This window comes from Prunus mume, linkage group LG2, assembly GCF_029339155.1.
Source record: "Prunus mume cultivar Tortuosa linkage group LG2, ASM2933915v1, whole genome shotgun sequence".
Taxonomy (NCBI): Eukaryota; Viridiplantae; Streptophyta; class Magnoliopsida; order Rosales; family Rosaceae; genus Prunus; species Prunus mume.
In genome coordinates this window covers 34,842,296-34,859,736 of record NC_142699.1, presented here as the reverse complement: position 1 = coordinate 34,859,736, position 17,441 = coordinate 34,842,296, and the positions used below count along the sequence as shown (strand labels likewise).

The window sequence follows — 17,441 nt, the reverse complement described above, 5'->3', positions numbered from 1 at the left end:
TTCGCCACTCCAGAAAATTCATCATGCATTCTTTTAAATATAATTTCTTCCTTATATTTTCACAAGAGACTTTTTTAAAGTGCCGATAAAAACTCCCTAATGCAAATTCAAATATTCAAAATCCTTAGTTTGAATGCAAAGATGCAAATTTATGTGTATATTTTGCATAACATTCTTTCATAACCAAGAATATATATGTCTATACAAGTAATTCAAAATGATACATGCTGGTACTTGTTTAACATATTCCTACATCTACTCTTCCCAATTTGCTAGCTATATATATTTGATGTTTCTCTTTTACAAATTAAAAGAGACAGCACAAAAGCAAAATGGAAGCAATTGAAGATTTATATATCATGATCACTTGATCAAGGAAGCAATGGCAAGGCAATTGCTGGCCATCTTGTGAAGCTTGTCATCATAATCCCCTAATGGAGAATTCTCTCCTTCAAACCCATCCCCGCATGTCACAGCATCTGTTACCACCCCGCTGAGCATGCTATTGATCGTGCCAATGTCACGGCTCTGGATTGCATCCATTGCACTCTGAAGGCCATCCAAGGCATCACCGTACATGTCCTTGCAATCGCTTAGCGCAGCGGCTGTGCCACGGGCAATGTTATTCATCAGCACAAGTTTTGAGGCCGCGGCTAGCGACAACTTGGCATGCGTCGTGGCTGCCTTGATTGTCATCTCAAGCACAGCTACAGGGTCCAGCTTGGGTACTAATGGTAGGAAAGGGGCCACAGATGAGACGCAAATATCAGGGTAGTCAGTGTTTTTGCATATTTGTTGGATTGCTGGGTTAGGTGGGACAAAAGATGAAGCTGATTTGGGATATGTAGACTGTGTAAAGAGGTTGCTGCGCGGGCTGTCTTTGGGATTATCAGAAGGGTGGCGAAGAAAGGATGTGGAGGAAGATGAAGGAGAAATAGAATTGCCAGCAGGAGGTGGTTTTTCTGGAGGCTGTGAAGAAGGGTATGGGGCTGATGCAGTACGGCTTGGTGGAGGACCTGTTGGGCGCCATGAAGGGAAGAATTGACCCGGCTGTGGCTTAGTAGGGGACATAGCCGGCTGCGAGTTTGAAGGAGAATTTGGTGATGTCGAGGGAATAGTTAGGTACCTCAAGTTTAAATTCCGAGGCTTGCAAACGGCTTGTGCAAAGTTGAAGCAAAAGAGGAAGAAAAATAAGATGAAAAGAGGTGATTGAGTGTGGTACTTTGGCTCCATTGTTGTTTCTGAATTGTTTGCAGGGTGGGAGAAACTAAAAGAGAAGAACATGAAGGAATGAGAGCTTTTGAAAGAAGATTTATGTTGGGAGTTGGTTTGGTTGGTCATTCATGCAGAGGACTACCATTAGCTTGGTTTGCGGATTTTTTGGCTATGAATGGGATTCACTTCTTTTAGCTCATTCCTTTTTCCTTTTTCCTTTTTTCACCATTAGCTTTAGAATGAGAGGACTGCAATTCAATCTCCTATAATAGGTGGATGGTCTCTACTCTCTCTCTCTCTCTCTCTCTCTTCTGCATACTGCAAAACCTGTTAAAGGCTAATCTTCTAAATGATCTACAGTTTAAGCTCTTCAAATAAAAATAGAAAGTGGACATTCTAAAATAAAGGGAGAAATTAATGTTCACGGTTAAGCAAACATGGATTGGTCATCTTTGGCCTTTCTTGGTATTGCTTAGTATTAATCAGAGCATGGAATGGATTGTCAATCCAAAAGCTTTAGTTTTTTTTTTAATGTTTTTTTTTATACAAGGGATATCGGGGTAGGGGAGAATCAAACCTAGGACCTATAATTCAGAGTAAATGCTCTTGGTCACTTGAGCTACAAGCCCATAGGTAAATACCCTCTCTTCCAAAAGCAAAAGACTCTTAGCCTGAAGTTCCAACCCAGGTGCATGGCAATGGAGAAACCTTGTATACAAGTTAATTAGCCCTTGAATTCTAAGAACAAAATCACCATCATCGGCCACAAGCTGAACTCACATATATACGTTATACGCATACACAAACTCCAGCACATACGTACATGAAATCTGTCCAACTTCAAGATACAGTAACAAAACAGTTGAAAACATAATTTTAACTAAATCTTATGCAAACTAAAAACGGCTTGCAGTTGCAGGAAAGGAAGCAATTGAACCAGAGGCAGCATTGCACTTATTTGCCAAGCAAGGCATTGGGGGACAAAGGATTTAGCTTTCCTGGTCCGCATTGTTCTTCACTACAGTAACTGGACAGGAAGCATTATTTACCACAAAGTTGCTGACACTGCCCATGATGACTCTGCAAAACAACAAACACATCCAGATCCAATCAAAACACAAAGAAATTAGATGAGGATTTTTTTAATTTTAATTATCCAAAGTGGTTTGATTCACAAACCCGCGTTTCATAACAGTACAAACAGTATAACAGTGAAGAAAAGTCTATGGTAGCCATTAGATTATTATTGCCGTCATTGGCCCCAAGAAGTCAATAGGAACTTGGTGATAACCAAAGAAAGCAGCCAACCACGAACTGGAAAACAATGGCAGCCTCCCTCAACCAAACTCAAAAATTCCAAAACAACAAACATGTTGTTGTAACACAAACTCAAATTCATGCATCAAAAAATAATTGATTTGAGTTTGTGATTGGTACCTCTTGAGCTTGCCAAGGCCTCTGTTTCCAATAACAAGGAGGCTCAAGGGAACCTTGTCAATAGCCTCAATGATCTTCTCACGGGCATCGCCCCAGTAGATCTTCATCACCACCGTAATCTGCTCCAAATCACAAGGTCACAAAACACCACTTCATTATTCAATTGTGCAAGAACATCATTGAAACAGAGCTCAAGTAGTATGATGAGCTGAATAATTAATAAAACCAAGTTGCAGCCAACCTCTTTCTGCTTAGCCGCAGTGTTGGCGATGTCCAAGGTTTCAGGGTCAGGATTCACTTTATACTTCTTCATAACGTTGGCATCAGAGAACTCAACCACAGGGATCAAAGCTGCAAAGTGAGTCAATTTATCACGTATCCACTCATAACAAACAAAATCCAGAAAAAAAAAACTAAAACTTTAAACCAAATAAGCAAAAAAAAAAACAGAAAAGTTTCGAACTTTAACCAGAAAATCTTGATCGGAGCTGACAATTAACAGAGGAGAGAGAGTTAATTATAAAAGATCTATAAATTTATATGACACGGAGAGAGAGAGAGATAGAGAGAGAGAGCATACGGGAACCGGTGACTCCCCAGAGCTGCATCTCGCCTTGCTCATAGTTCTCTTCAGGACGAACGACGACCAGGATGAGGAAATCGCCCTGCCGGGCAACGTTGTCCACTGCCCATTTCAGGGCTGCCCGGCTGCCCGCCGAGAAATCCACCGCCACTCCAATTCTCCTTTCTCCCATCTCTCTCCGTGTTTGTGGGATTTTTTTGATCTGAAAACTTGGTCAGAAGAAAGAACACCGAAAGTTCAAAGGGTGAGAAAGAAGAGCTCTTTATGCAATTGGCTATGGCCACCAACATAATAGAAAGTTCAAAGGGTGTGTAGTTGATGTGATGTGCCACTTGTTGTGATATTTTGTTAGTTATGTGAACCGTTGGATGGTTCTCTGGGTGGGGTCCTGAGGCTTGTGATGACCATCCGACGGTGGATGTTTAGGAGATGCAGTGCTCATGTGATGGATAGGAGGTTTAAGTCTTCGCTTTGAATAATGAGCACAAGACACGACAGAGTAATGCCCGAGTCAAATATGCAAAGGGTACGTGTAATTGTCTGCGTGTCACTCTGTCTGTCGGTCTGTTGGCCCCAAAATGCGTGCAAAAAAATAAATGAAAATCCAGACAGTTGAAAAGTAAAACGCTTCATTAGATGGGATGGCTTGATTGCTTTCATAAGATTGAGCTTGAAGACAAGATACAACTTGATCTAAAGGCTTTACAGACGGCTTTTTTTTTTTTTTTTTTTTTGGTTGCCAAATTTGATGTTTGATTATAATGTGTATAGCCAAATTTATTTTGGAAACCACTTGCATCATCGCGTTTATTTATTTTATTTGTGAGAGGCGTTATTAATAATGTGATTATTAAATACGATACATTTACATTGTATTTTTTGTAAATGCTATGTTGTTTAAAGTTATAATGCATTATTTATTGTTCAAGCTATATTAAAGAAATATTGAACCCAAAATCAATCATTGTGAAATCATATTATTAATTAATTATTGAACAATCGTATAATATATAAATGAGGTTTCGTCAAGTGTGTATAGATAGGGGTTGTTTGTTCTAAACATGGTGGAGAGCAAAGGAGAGTATGGAAAAGCAAGCTCCAACAAAGGTGAGAAGAAGAAGCAAAATTGCAACAACGAACACCATAACTGAAGTTGGAGTTTTGAGATGTGTGTCCAAATTCTGCCGCTTTTCATGCCAACTTTTGCTTTTGTATTCAGCCACTTCTTGAAAAAGCCTCTCATAGTAGAAATCAGTCGGCTTGATCTCCTTGCAAAGCTTCTCGAACATTTGAAAAACCTCTTTATCCTTCTTCTCATCGTGGATGAGAATCTGTCTCCGCCGAAGTAATTTCACATCCTTCTCGGAGGTGATGAGGCACCCCATGAGGAAGGCATAAGATGTGACATGCTGTATGGTATCATCAAGCTGACGCTGCTCAAGTGCAATGAGGTTCCTAAGAAGTGTTTCTGTGCAATGATGGACTTCAAGAGGTGGGATTTTGAAAACACCATGAGCGAACTTGATGTCCAAGAAACTATGGCTTGTAGCCGTCTTGAATTTAATGCCTGCACTTTTAAGCTTTTTGGCACAATCCAAATTTTTAGGAGGCACATCTTCTTTTAGATGCAATTTCGGATATGTTGGGAGGATACAATGCCGAATTAGATCAAGTAAATGATACCCTTCTTGATTGAATTTGTCTTTGATAACATGCTCATCATCTCCTGGTATTATTCTTCTGTAGAACCTGGACGCGAGCTCATTGAGTGGCTCGTTGCATTTTGGAGGAAGTGGTACTAATTGAAATAGCCTTTGAACAACAAAGAAAGGAATTTGGTTTTCTAGTAATGCCATGTCACATCTCAGTTCGAAAAGCATCCCAGGCTTGGTGAATATAGGGTCTCTCCGGGACCTAAGGCTCTTGTAGGCAAACTTCAGAAATAGCTCAATGATGAAGCAGCCATCAATTAGCAACACTTGAACAAAGTCATCACTGCTGCTGATATCAATCTCTCCCTCATAGCATCTTCTTGCTTTGTGCTCCAACTCTCGAAGAGCTTTCACGCAGATGCTCAAGGTTGCTTCTAAATTCGGTTTTCGATTGAGGAGTGCGTAACAATAGCGCCACTTATCATCTTGCGGCACTCTAGTCTGTTTTGCACGATGCAAAGGACCAATGGAAACATGATCAGGAGTATATTTCTTTTCGTTATGCTCGCGAAGTTCCTTGGGGACTCTGAAGATACAGACTGATACAGCAATGTTTTCCATCTTTTCCTTGATAGAAGATACAAGTTCATCATGCTCAGGAGTGATTTCAATCGAGACATGGTCTCCTAATTGTGGCTGTCTCCCTGATATCTTGTTGTTTTCCATCTTTCAAAGAGAAGTTGTGGTTTGCTCTATGCAAAAAAGAAAAGCCCTCAATTTGAGTATTGGGAATTCTCAACAGAAAATGCATTATGCCATTCTTCTCTAGATGAATACAAGCATGATACAGAACTAGAGTCTCATATGTGCACTATTCATATTAACTTTTCTCTTTCTCCGGGGAGAAAAAGGTTTTTAACAAATTCCTTTACTTTGGTTTCACGATGTTGGTATAAAACCTTGAAATAGCACAACAATTAGGCAACAATGGGTAAGGAGGGTCTGGTATTGTTTATCAGATAAGCAGCAAACATAAGATATCTTAATTTAAATGTAACGGACGTAGTGTCAGTTTAGCATTGCTTATTTATAGTGATAAATGATTTTTAAAAAATTTGGGAAGCTCAGCTCGTTTGGTAAACTATAAGAAAATTACTTATTGTTAAAAATTGATGTGAGAGAAAGCTATAATGAAAGCAGCTAATAAGGTGCTTTCATTTTTTGATTATGCAGGAATCAGTTTTGAAGAGGCAATGAGTTTAATGATTATGCAACAATCATTTTCTGATTATGCGGAAATCAGTACCAATAACATTTTTAACAAAAAGTTTACCAAACACAAACTGGTTTCTCTCACAAAGAATCTGATGATTATTTTCAAAGCACAACAATGTCAAACTGGCCTATAGTAAATGTGGTAAAGTCTTGGATTTGTTCTTCGAAATATTTCGTTATATACTCATTCTTAGCGCTAGTGATATAGATAAACATTACACCATTTAATTTCTATAAATAAACCCGAAAAATTACATCTAACCCTATTGAATTTAATTTTGGTTATTAAATTACTTTGATGTCTTATTGAGTATTTTGGGTTTATGATGTTTTTGGTTTGGGGTTGTTTTAAGAAATTGATGACAGTTTTGTAATTTTTAGGAAGTTCGAAGCCTCTTTGTTATGTTGTAAATGACCTTTTGGTGTGTTTCTAAAACCCATTTTATGTAGTTTTTATTAAAAAAAATTTAGACGCTATATTAGATATAATATTTAATGTGAGCTGATTTTCTCACTTCTTTTTTCTCCACTTACACTCCTTTTTGCTTTTTAATACTTTTTAAATCAATTTTATTCTTTTTTGTTTTTTCTCTTTCCTATTCTACCCTTACCCTACATTTTCTTCTGCTCCCATATCCCAATATGCCTAAATTAGCCATGGAAACCACACCTTAAACAACTCCTAATTTTCACTCACTCTGACCCAATTGCAAAAAAAATTTCCCTTTGTTTCTTTATTCATTTCAATAGCAGCTTGCCACATTTTTTCCATGGCCACCTATGCTTCCAACATGATTTGCTATCCACACCCATAAAACCCAGTAATCAATGGATTGAGAAAAATCCATCACCTCAATTTCTTTTACTTCACTCTTATATTATTTCTTTTTACTGAACAGTATCTTTAATACGGATGAGATTGCTGAAATATCAAAATTTTTAATGTCAAGGTAATGGTATATTGATATTCACCCAAAATTGATATTTGTTCTATTATAAGTGAAGAAGATATGATGACTGGTTATTGGGGGAAAAAAATTGGTGTAAAAAATCAAGCAATTAAGCATAAAGTACTCATGCCATATCCAATATTACATTTTTTTAAAAAGAAAAAAAAAACACATTCGAAATTACCCTTCTGAGATGCTTTCGATGATAATAAATCAACATCTCAACATAATGTACGTGTTCATATAGATTTACAACCTAAGCATGGAAAATCACAACATTTTTTTATACAGTAAATTGAGTGAGACCAACTTGAAAAGCTAAAGTCAGGAAAACCCATTTTCTTGATATACAAAATGAGTGTTTCTCTGACCTGCAGGCAGAACAAACAGATGCCACAGCAGAAACTATTATATTTGGCTCTTACCACTTGGATGGAATAATTCCAATATAATGTACCTTGTTCATATAGATATACATTCATGGCAAACATTTCTAAGACAGAATATACAGAGAAAATAATAGCAGAATGGTTCAGGAATCAGTGTACCTTGCTGTAATCAACAGGAAAATGTAGCTGAGCTGCTTAGATGGGGCTATTTTGCCCAGTCATTAGCATTTCCATTGTTTTCACAACAAAACTTGATGAGCATTTCATGGTTGCAGGAAACCAAGGAGCTATTTATATGTAAGCCCAAAACTTTCACCACAATCTGGGTGGAAATTTTTGGTCTGACGGTACAGGAATCAATGTTAACTTGAGCAGTTTGTCATACAGACCCAAAACAGAATGCAATTAATTACAAGGAACTGCAGTCTGCAGAGCAGTATTCCTTTTGAAAAAAGAAATGTGAACACCAAAGCATAGCTTTGTCCAAAGATAAAGCTAAATATAATTGCTTAAGAGTAAATTTAGGTATTAGTTTATAGTAAATTCACTGTGGCTTTAAATATGAACGCATCAACAAGGTCTCTCTCTACTTCGTTAGCTTTTTGTTTTGGCTTAATGTCATTAGCCTATTGAGGGGAAACACCGGTATGAATCGGAGATAACAATATTTTCTATTTCCAACCAATTATGGCATGCTATGTTTTAACATGATAATCTGTAAGAAGATGATTAATTAATAAATAATTCTTGTAATATGATGAATTTCCGTTCACTTTACTTATAAAAATTTTAGTGGTATTTTTATGTGTGAAAGAAGATATCCAAAACTTTAGGAATGAAAATAAATGTAGTATGCATAGAATTCAATTCCCGTATATAGATTCTTACCCTTAAAAAAACAAAAAACCAGTATGTGGATTTTAGATATCACGTGCCATGCCAAGGGATGTCACGTGATTGATCGGATATACACGAGAAGTTGTCTAAAACTAAACTAACCACCCCTCGTTTCTCTCCCTCACTTCAGTTCAGTCTCAGTCTTCACTTGTAAATTTACATCATTATCTGAGGAGATCAAGTCTTCAAGACGCCATCTTGGCCGTCCATATTAAATTTCTCGACGAAGAAAGTGGAATACCCAATAAAAAAGGTAAAGTCCGATCCAAAGCCAAGTCCGAGAATCTGTTTCCATTGCTTTTGTTTTTGTTCTGTTTTCATTTTTGTTTTCTTTGAAAACAGAAGAAAGAAACAAAAAACGCAACTTTACTCATCTGTCTTCTCTTGAGCGTTGTCTCTGATTCTCATTTGCAAGAACACTATAGGGGTTCAGCAGAAAAAGGTTTTGATTTGTGTTCTGCTTCGAAACGATGGCGTTTTGGTGGCCTCTGCTCGTCCTCGGATTCGCTTACGCCATTTGCAAATTCCTCTTTATGCTCATTCCCCCTAATGTGCCTTCCATCGAAGTCGATGCTTCTGATGGTACCTCTCTCTCTCTCTCTCTCTCTCTCTCTCGCCATTTATATGTTTCTTTTGTATTGGTGATTGATTGGCGCGGTTTAATCAATGGCAGTGTTGGATGATGGGAACCAGACGCAGGAGAATGGTTTCATATATGTGAGTTTTTCTCAAAGCTTTTGTCTTTTGACTGTAATTTTTATTAAAATCTGTATCTTTTTGTAAGCATTTCTCTTCAATTCTTGATTGTAGTTAAATTCTTTGCATTTGTCGATGTTACTTACTTTCTTATCAGTTAAACTTAGGTAATTATAGTTGTGGGTGTACTTAAATTGCTTATAATTAGATTCAAATTTGCTTTTCACTTTGTACTGTTTCTTGCTAGTTTATGGGTGCTTAAGGTTATTACATTGTTTGAGTTGTATGAATGTGATCATGTGCAGCATCCAGTTGGCTGCCTCTCATTGGTGTTTAATGTGCAGGTACCTCCGAGGGGAAGGACGCCGCAAGCTGATACAAAGGTTCAGTGCTATGAACCTGCAACCATGAAATACTTGGGATATTTCCCTGCACTGACACCAGATGAGGTTAGTCATGTTATGCATGTTTGGATTTGGGGATTGGTGAATTGAATGTGTAAGAAACTGTTATATTGTACTCCTCTTTGCTGTTTGGCATTAAAGTGATGAACTTGATTTTGTGCCTACATAGCGCCTGGTTTGGCATTTTGGCACAGAGCTTAAATGATATATCACAACTACTGGGAAATTCGCTTTGTACATGTGTATTCTCAGGTCAAGGAGCGGGTAGCACAAGCAAGGAAGGCACAGAAAATATGGGCAAAGAGTAGCTTCAAGCAAAGACGCCAGTTTCTCCGGATTCTTCTAAAGTATATAATTGAACACCAAGAGCTTATATGTGAGTAAGTACTCTATTCCTCTCTCTCTCTCTCTCTCTCTCTCTCTCTCTCTCTATGCATGAGCCTGTGCATGCTAATTTGAAATCTATTTTTCATCCTTACTGTGACCTGAAGTATTATGTAGGGTTTATCTTTTGTTAAAAAAATTAGTAATCTATTTACATGGATTCCACCTTTATTGTCTTTTTCTATATTATTTTGTGTACTTACATATACCATTTTCGTTAGAATATCTTCACGTGATACGGGGAAGACAATGGTAGATGCCTCTCTAGGGGAAATAATGACAACATGTGAGAAGATCACTTGGCTCCTTTCAGAGGGTGAGCGTTGGCTAAAGCCTGAATACAGGTATTTGCTTGTTCCTTATTGCATTTTCTATATCTTATTTAATCACTATTAATTCAACTGACATAACAAGGTGTTGTGACGTATATCTTGTTGTCTTGATACATCTCAGTGGCAATCTACATTTTAATATTTGCATTGCTTGAGCTCTTTTACTGTACTCTTTTCTGGATATGCACCATCATTAAATAAGTTTTACCGTTTCCTATCCAATTTTTGGTTTTCTTTCCCGATAAAGAGTGTTTACCTTTCCTTACTTTTCTCAATACTGTATTGTGATTATTTTGTTCATGAACAAAATTTCAGATGTTCTGGAAGGTCAATGCTTCACAAGAAATCCAAAGTGGAATTCCACCCTCTTGGCGTCATTGGTGCCATTGTGTCATGGAATTATCCTTTTCATAATATCTTTAATCCAATGCTGGCAGCAGTTTTTTCTGGAAATAGTATTGTGATTAAGGTAGTTATTGTTGGAATGTCACTGTTGTTTACTTTAATCACTATCTGTACTTTGTGTCTTTCGTCAGAATTAGTCACCATTGCACCTGTTTTATATCCGTTGTAACTCATTCCTTCCAGTTTTGGTAGCTGTTGTTGGTTGTGTGGTTTGAGGCTATGTATCATTAAAAAACTGGCTTCTAAGGATTTGTTGTAAAGCTTGTTTTGTTAATTTGTCAGAAAACCGTAAACTTCTAATTGTAGGTTTCAGAACATGCAAGTTGGTCTGGTTGTTTCTACTTCCGAATAATCCAATCAGCCCTTGCTGCTGTAGGAGCACCTGAAAATCTAGTTGACGTCATAACTGGGTATTTTATTATTTATTTTTTATTCTTTTTTGGGTGGGATTTCTCTCTAGTCTTGTTTATTTTTCTCCCTATAATCAAACCTTTTTCCTCACTAGGTTCGCTGAAACTGGAGAAGCGCTGGTGTCTTCTGTTGACAAGATAATATTTGTCGGATCACCTGGTGTGGGTAAGATGGTATGGTCTTCTTTTGGCTGATTGGTTAGATTTCTTGTTTTTGTTTAATTCCTGAAACATGCTTCTTACTTCCAAACTTCTAATCCTTCTTTCACTCTAATAGCTCTCAAATTATTAGTTAATTTGTTTCCTTTGCTCCAAATATTCTGAAAGTTAAACCGTAAACTTAAGCCCTAAAACCCGACTGTGCAGCCCTAGATTAATAGCCCCGGCCTAATAGGGAAAAAAAACTTAAGAAAACAAAAAAATATATAGGCCATTTGATCTAAGCTCTCACTTTCCTCGTAAAATTTTGATAAGTTTTGAAGAATTTATAAAATTCTGGTTAAATCATACATTAGAAATGATTTCTAACTGAATTTTTCTGTTTTTCATCTATTACACAAGTTTTATTTCAGTAGTAAATTCGGATACATCATGTCATTTTTGAAATTATTATGTCTGCAGATAATGAGAAATGCTGCTGAGATGCTTATACCAGTTACACTAGAACTTGGTGGAAAAGATGCATTTATTGTTTGTGAAGATGCAGATGTGGAACATGTATGAATTTTTCCCACCTTTACTAGTGTTTTATGATGTCTACCATGCTTGGACATTCAATTGGAGAATGACATTTTGAATTAGATTTTTTTTTGTATTCTTTAACACTATGTGACCTAATAGGAGACTAAACTACTCAATTTAGGTTGCCCAAATTGCTGTGAGAGCTGTTCTTCAGTCAAGTGGACAGAACTGTGCTGGGGCTGAGAGATTTTATGTTCATGAGGACATTTATTCTTCATTTGTCAGCCAAGTTTCCAAGATTGTAAAATCTGTTACTGCTGTAAGTATGCCCCTTCATCATGTTTTTTATTATAAGGAAGATGAATCTAACTGCTTAATATTTAAAATTCATGATTCTTTCATTTATCTTATTTTCTAGGGTCCACCACTTGCTGGAAAGTATGATATGGGAGCTATATGTTTGCAAGAGCACTCTGAAAGGCTTCAAAACCTTGTAAATGATGCCTTAGACAAAGGAGCAAAATTTGTTGTTCGGGGAAGTGTTGGCCATATAGGTGAAGGTGCAGTTGATCAGTTTTTCCCACCTACTGTAATAGAAAATGTAAATCACACGATGAAGTTGATGCAAGAGGAGGTAGCGAAAGTCGTATAGTTTGTTCAACATAGCATTTTCACATGTACCTTTAATCTTCAATTAGTTACATGGAGAAATTCTTTCTACATTTTTGCAGGCATTTGGACCAATCATGCCAATAATGAAATTTAGCACTGATGAAGAGGCTGTCAAGCTTGCTAATGACTCAAAATATGGACTTGGCTGTGCTGTTTTTTCTGGCAGCCAGCGTCGTGCAAAAGAGATAGCTTCCCAGATACATTGTGGAGTTGCTGCAATCAATGATTTCGCATCAACATACATGTGTCAGGTAATAATTTTTTCAAGTGGTCGGCAGCTGATAATGTGTATTGTTTCTCCTTTTTTTTTTCCCTCTTTCTCTGGGTCCTTTTAAAGTCTTATTGGGCCTGTGGGGTATAGAACTGGAGGTAACCCTCCCCGATCTCATAAAACCCCTCGAACATTGGGGAAGGTGGGAGTCTATCTCAGGGCTCATGCAAGAGACTTTACTGATATTTTTTGGATAGACAAGAGACTTTACTGACTTAACTAGATGATACATTGTTTCTTCTTTTAATAATGAACTATAATTTCCTGCTTTAGAGATAGCAGAAAGACTGGATGTGAACTTATAATAAAAAATTAATGTGATCATTGATTTGTTTTTCTTTTTATGAAGAGAAAGAAAATGCTTTCATTGATTAGATTAGACAGTTTTTCTTTTCTGAGGTCTGAGTTAGACAATTCAGCGACACAATATGAAGCTGATATCATATATCTCAAAGAAATGCTTTCCATTCATGAATATTCTTCAGAACACAAAAGAATTTTACTGCCATATTAATCAGAGATCGCTTTAGTTCAAGCGTATCCTCGTTGAAACATCACTCATTATTATTTCTTTTAATGAAAGATTTTATATCATGGTGACATTGTTAATCCAATGAACTAAAGATGTCTCATGAATTTCCAGTCCCTGCCATTTGGCGGTGTAAAAGACAGTGGATTTGGAAGATTTGCTGGTGTAGAAGGATTGCGAGCTTGTTGTCTTGTAAAGTCAGTTGTTGAGGATAGATGGTGGCCGTACATTAAAACCAAGATACCAAAGCCTATTCAGGTCAGATTTCAAAACTAAACTGTAATGTCATCTCATCTCTCTCTGTGTCTCAGAAATTCTACAAATCTGGCTGATTTTCTTGCTTGATCAACTGTAGTATCCTATTGGGGAGAATGGTTTTGAGTTCCAGGAGTCACTTGTTGAAGCACTCTATGGCATGAACATTTGGGACCGTTTGCGAGCATTGGTTAATGTTCTAAAGATTCTTACAGAGCAAAACTCTCCTGCTAACAGTAAGAGAAGAGATGACTGAGTGGGGCACATGAGGATTGGAACATTTCATCAGTTAACCGAGTTCTAATATATTGTGGATTTTGAGTTCCCATAGATCTCAGAATCATGGCTATTGTTGAGCATCAACCTAATGGCGTCTGTTTTTCCTTCTGGTTATTTTTTAGTTACAGAATGCTTCTGCGTCGAATGTCTTGTCAAATCCTTTCAAGGAAATTCTGATTTTGAATATAGAACAGAGTTTTGTTTGAAGCAACGATCGCGGCTGGTATTTTGGGTCTCTCTAAGACTTGTAGAAATACTGATTTTGTAGATTCTTTTGAACAACTATCGGGTCTCCGGGTTCCCCGGTTGGTATTTTGCTGTTTGGGATTAGACGTTTTAGTTTGGGGTTTGGGTCTTGTGGAGAGTTTTGTGTTGGCCAAAACCCGAACCTCAAACTGGTAAACCTCGAAGTCAAGCCGTGAAACTCGAAAACGCAAACCCCAAATGTCAAATCCCAAAACCTCTAATGCTTAACTCGAAACTCCAAATTCCAAACCCAAAATCTAGAGATGTTTGCTCTCTTGAATAAATTAACAACATTCCAAGCAACCAAAATAAGAATATACGAGTACAATGATAATAGCATTGATATGTTGATTAGCCAGGGCTGTTTTTGGAACATTGGCCTAGTAATGAACCCTAGAATTCTCTTGGATCAACAAACACATTACCTAGTTGTCCCTTCAGCAGCAGTTCATCTTTTTCATCAGCGTGGCTAATCAAGCTTTTCACATACCAGACATCATTGATACATGACATATTGGAATCCTTGGGGACATGCTTTATGAGAGGATCACACAACCCCAGCTCAGTTAAAATCAACTTGCTGTCCTTCACATTTTGTCCCAACCGTGATGCGAAGTTCCACACAGATTTCATGAGCTCCCCGAGCTTCTCTCCCTCTCCATGAATCCCGTAGAGAAACAGAAACCCGAAGGAGCTCTGCATGGAGACACGGACAGGCAATTTTAGGCAGGACAATATTTTCTCCCTTGCATGGCTTAGGGAAGCATGAAAAGACCTTAGTGGATGAGACTTTCTTATATGAAGCTTGTAAGCTTCACATGTATTCCATATGCTAAAGATTACCCAAGAGCTTTGAGTTTTACTGGTGATGTCCTTACCATTTTCCTCGGTGTTTAAGTTGATCCAACCCTGTTCTTCGAAATAGCAGACCCAAGTGCCGAGGCTCAGCTTCTCCTTCAAGATCACATCGATGTCTGTCGGATACATGTCTTTGCCTCTTAGCTTATTTTTGTACAAGAAAATTGCCTGGTCTATGTGCAGCTTCTCTATTTTTATCTCTTGGGGAAGCAGATCATCAATAGGGGAACAAATAGGCTGAACAAATATGACTAGTGAGCTGAGGTTCACAAAATTGCATTTGAAAGTGAAGAGATTTGTAGAGGCGATGTTGCTCTTTTCGGTTGCCAGGAATGTGTACTGTGCTCCCTTCCTCAGCAGCCACTCCTCCACCGAGTTCATGAGTTTCAATCCAATTCCCATCCGCCTAAACCAGACACATATAAAAGTTAATCCATCATAAAAAAAAATTATGTATATTTATACTTGAGATCTGCTAGAACTTATTAATCTTATTCTTATTTAGATCATTTAGCTTTTCCAATATGCTGCAACTCAGTTCAGAAAGAGTCAGAGCTTTTACACTCAATTTCAGCAGATTGTATTGGCAATTCAGAAATGAAAACTTGTTGCTTAGAGAAGAAGATTTCTTCCAAACTCCATTCTATCTGATAAACAAAGTGGAGAAATACCTGTGTGTAGGAGAGACGCGAAGGCCTAGTACGCAACCTATCTCATAGCTTGCCCCAAAACCAGTGCCTACATGCTTCATGCATCCTCGAACCACTCCAACAAGCTCCCCGTTTTCGAGCAGCTCTGCTACCTGTAGGCCATTTTAATGCAATGATCATTTTACATTAATAAAGTCCAGAGGGGGACAGGGGTTTCCATATAGAAAAGCAGTACAAAATAATATAGAAATCATGCAAATGTTATTGCTTATTGGAGGAGACATAAAAATGATTATGAGATATGAAAAAGTGACCCTAACCCACCAACATAACATGAAGGGGATAGAACCTAATCCTACAACAAGGGTCACCCATCATGTTAGTGAAAATGGAGACCCCCCTTTTAGACCCTAGGTCACAGTTCCTCTCTAGCTTCCCCACCACTTCACTATCTGTGTCTGCATTGAATTCCCTTATAAGAACCTTGTTCTCTGCACTGTCAACCATGTCTTTTTTTTTCTTTCTTGATAAAAGAAGCAAAGTTATAAGATTTGAAGTGGAGAACAATCTTCAATTTGGTTTGCTGCCACAAGTGCCTCTTATTGCATTCTTATATGCTAGGCTAGGTTAGCTACCTATGTTATAATTTGTTTTTTCTTTTCTTTCTCTTTTTTCTTTTTTTGTGGCTGGTTACTTCTGTCAGCAGTCTCAGTACCATAAATCACATTGGACCAGAACTTGAGGCATTCATAATTCACAAATAAAAAAAATACCTGCTATCTACATGAGCTGCACCAGAAAAATGGAACAATGATATTGCAAAGCGATTCAGGGAATATTTGTAATCATTTCTGTATTCTGTGTTTTTTGCTGTACATTTTGTGTGCTCATTTATTAGTTTCAGATCAGGTGCTAGCTGTTGTTTGAAACTAGTCTTCCCATTCATTATTGTGGGTTCAGTGTCCTTTAACCTTTGCTTCAACAATTACAGCATGCATTATGTATGCATATATATATCTAACATGGGACAGTTCCTGGTAACTGGTGGTTCCAGTTTGAAAGTAAAAGAAGAAATTAACTGTCTGACAGGACCTCTAGGACTAAAAACAGCAAGTGCAAGAATTATTACTTGAGCTTTCAACATGATAATGAGTAGGGGGTCAGGTTTCCTTTAACTGTGCACCACAATCACAAACCCAAGTGTGAATCGGTGCCAGAAGGGTTCCAGAAATATGTGTTTGAAGTTGTGAATGAGCTTGTTTTCAGTAAAAGTGTACATGACCAAGCCTCACTTAGTGTCACATGGTCACACTCTTGGTTTTGGTGGCTTCCCATTATTGATTACACCGCAACATTCTCATGTTTTAGTGCAACCCCACCTCTACTTTCACCACCACCTAGCTTACAAGTTTTTTTTTTTTGGTTCGAAGGGTTTAGCAACATTTTCGTCTTGTTTAGTTTTACACTGTTAAATTGTTAACTCCAACTATATGTCAAATTCATGTAAGATTTGACTATTCAGTTGCAATAATTTTATCTTCAATTCTTATCATTTCATGTTCACATACTAATTTGACATATCAGTTAAAGATGCTTTAACACATCTCTAAACTTATGCCAATTTGAAACACCACCTAGGATTTGACAACTCAATTTAAATAATTTTATCTTTAATTCTTGTCATTTCATGTTCACATGTCAATTTCACATATCAATTAAAGATGCTTTAACACATCTCTAATCTTATGCCAATTTGAAACACCATTTTCTATACGTTTGAGAGATTCATGAGCACAAAAGCTTATAAACTTTTTTATTCACATGTTCAAATAATTTGTGATGCATAAACATAAGTAAATGGATTAATGTAAAAATAAATTAAAGTAAAAAGATAAGACATTTACTTAAAGGGTTATTTACTCAAATGGTGCTCACACTTAAACCCAAGTTGCATTTTGGTCCCTCAATGTG

At 37.3% G+C, this 17,441-nt stretch overlaps 5 protein-coding genes across 6 annotated transcripts; 1 reads left to right on the top strand and 4 right to left on the bottom strand.

The window, feature by feature from the left end:
* Positions 1–216: 216 nt before the first annotated feature.
* LOC103323161 (Plant invertase/pectin methylesterase inhibitor superfamily protein) lies at positions 217–1,482 on the bottom strand. The gene has a single exon (XM_008225129.3). The coding sequence runs from the start codon at positions 1,339–1,341 to the stop codon at positions 364–366; it is 978 nt and encodes a 325-aa protein (XP_008223351.3). The 5' UTR covers positions 1,342–1,482; the 3' UTR covers positions 217–363.
* Positions 1,483–1,951: 469 nt separating this feature from the next.
* LOC103323162 (Adenine nucleotide alpha hydrolases-like superfamily protein) lies at positions 1,952–3,513 on the bottom strand. The gene is made up of 4 exons (XM_008225130.3): positions 3,233–3,513; positions 2,894–3,003; positions 2,653–2,771; positions 1,952–2,295 (listed from the first exon to the last, which is right to left on the bottom strand). Exons 1-4 carry the CDS (start codon positions 3,405–3,407, stop codon positions 2,205–2,207), a joined length of 495 nt encoding a protein of 164 aa, XP_008223352.1. The 5' UTR covers positions 3,408–3,513; the 3' UTR covers positions 1,952–2,204.
* Positions 3,514–4,180: 667 nt separating this feature from the next.
* Positions 4,181–7,887, bottom strand: LOC103323192 (UPF0481 protein At3g47200-like). The gene is made up of 2 exons (XM_008225167.2): positions 7,661–7,887; positions 4,181–5,639 (listed from the first exon to the last, which is right to left on the bottom strand). The coding sequence occupies exon 2, from the start codon at positions 5,611–5,613 to the stop codon at positions 4,291–4,293; it is 1,323 nt and encodes a 440-aa protein (XP_008223389.2). The 5' UTR covers positions 5,614–5,639; positions 7,661–7,887; the 3' UTR covers positions 4,181–4,290.
* Positions 7,888–8,511: 624 nt separating this feature from the next.
* On the top strand, positions 8,512–13,927 carry ALDH22A1 (aldehyde dehydrogenase 22A1). 2 transcript variants are annotated; one of them, XM_089045003.1, is made up of 15 exons: positions 8,512–8,651; positions 8,824–8,980; positions 9,072–9,115; positions 9,439–9,543; positions 9,751–9,878; positions 10,104–10,226; positions 10,530–10,683; positions 10,926–11,029; positions 11,125–11,203; positions 11,651–11,746; positions 11,892–12,029; positions 12,129–12,344; positions 12,442–12,633; positions 13,297–13,440; positions 13,538–13,927. In XM_089045003.1, exons 2-15 carry the CDS (start codon positions 8,869–8,871, stop codon positions 13,691–13,693), a joined length of 1,791 nt encoding a protein of 596 aa, XP_088901129.1. In that variant the 5' UTR covers positions 8,512–8,651; positions 8,824–8,868; the 3' UTR covers positions 13,694–13,927. The 2 variants fall into 2 exon arrangements, with proteins under 2 accessions (XP_088901129.1, XP_016648043.1); XM_016792557.2 differs by having other exon boundaries at positions 8,741–8,980.
* A 337-nt stretch (positions 13,928–14,264) lies between these two features.
* On the bottom strand, positions 14,265–16,198 carry LOC103323164 (putative N-acetyltransferase HLS1-like). The gene is made up of 3 exons (XM_008225133.3): positions 15,795–16,198; positions 15,492–15,622; positions 14,265–15,226 (listed from the first exon to the last, which is right to left on the bottom strand). Exons 1-3 carry the CDS (start codon positions 15,975–15,977, stop codon positions 14,356–14,358), a joined length of 1,185 nt encoding a protein of 394 aa, XP_008223355.2. The 5' UTR covers positions 15,978–16,198; the 3' UTR covers positions 14,265–14,355.
* Positions 16,199–17,441: the final 1,243 nt, after the last annotated feature.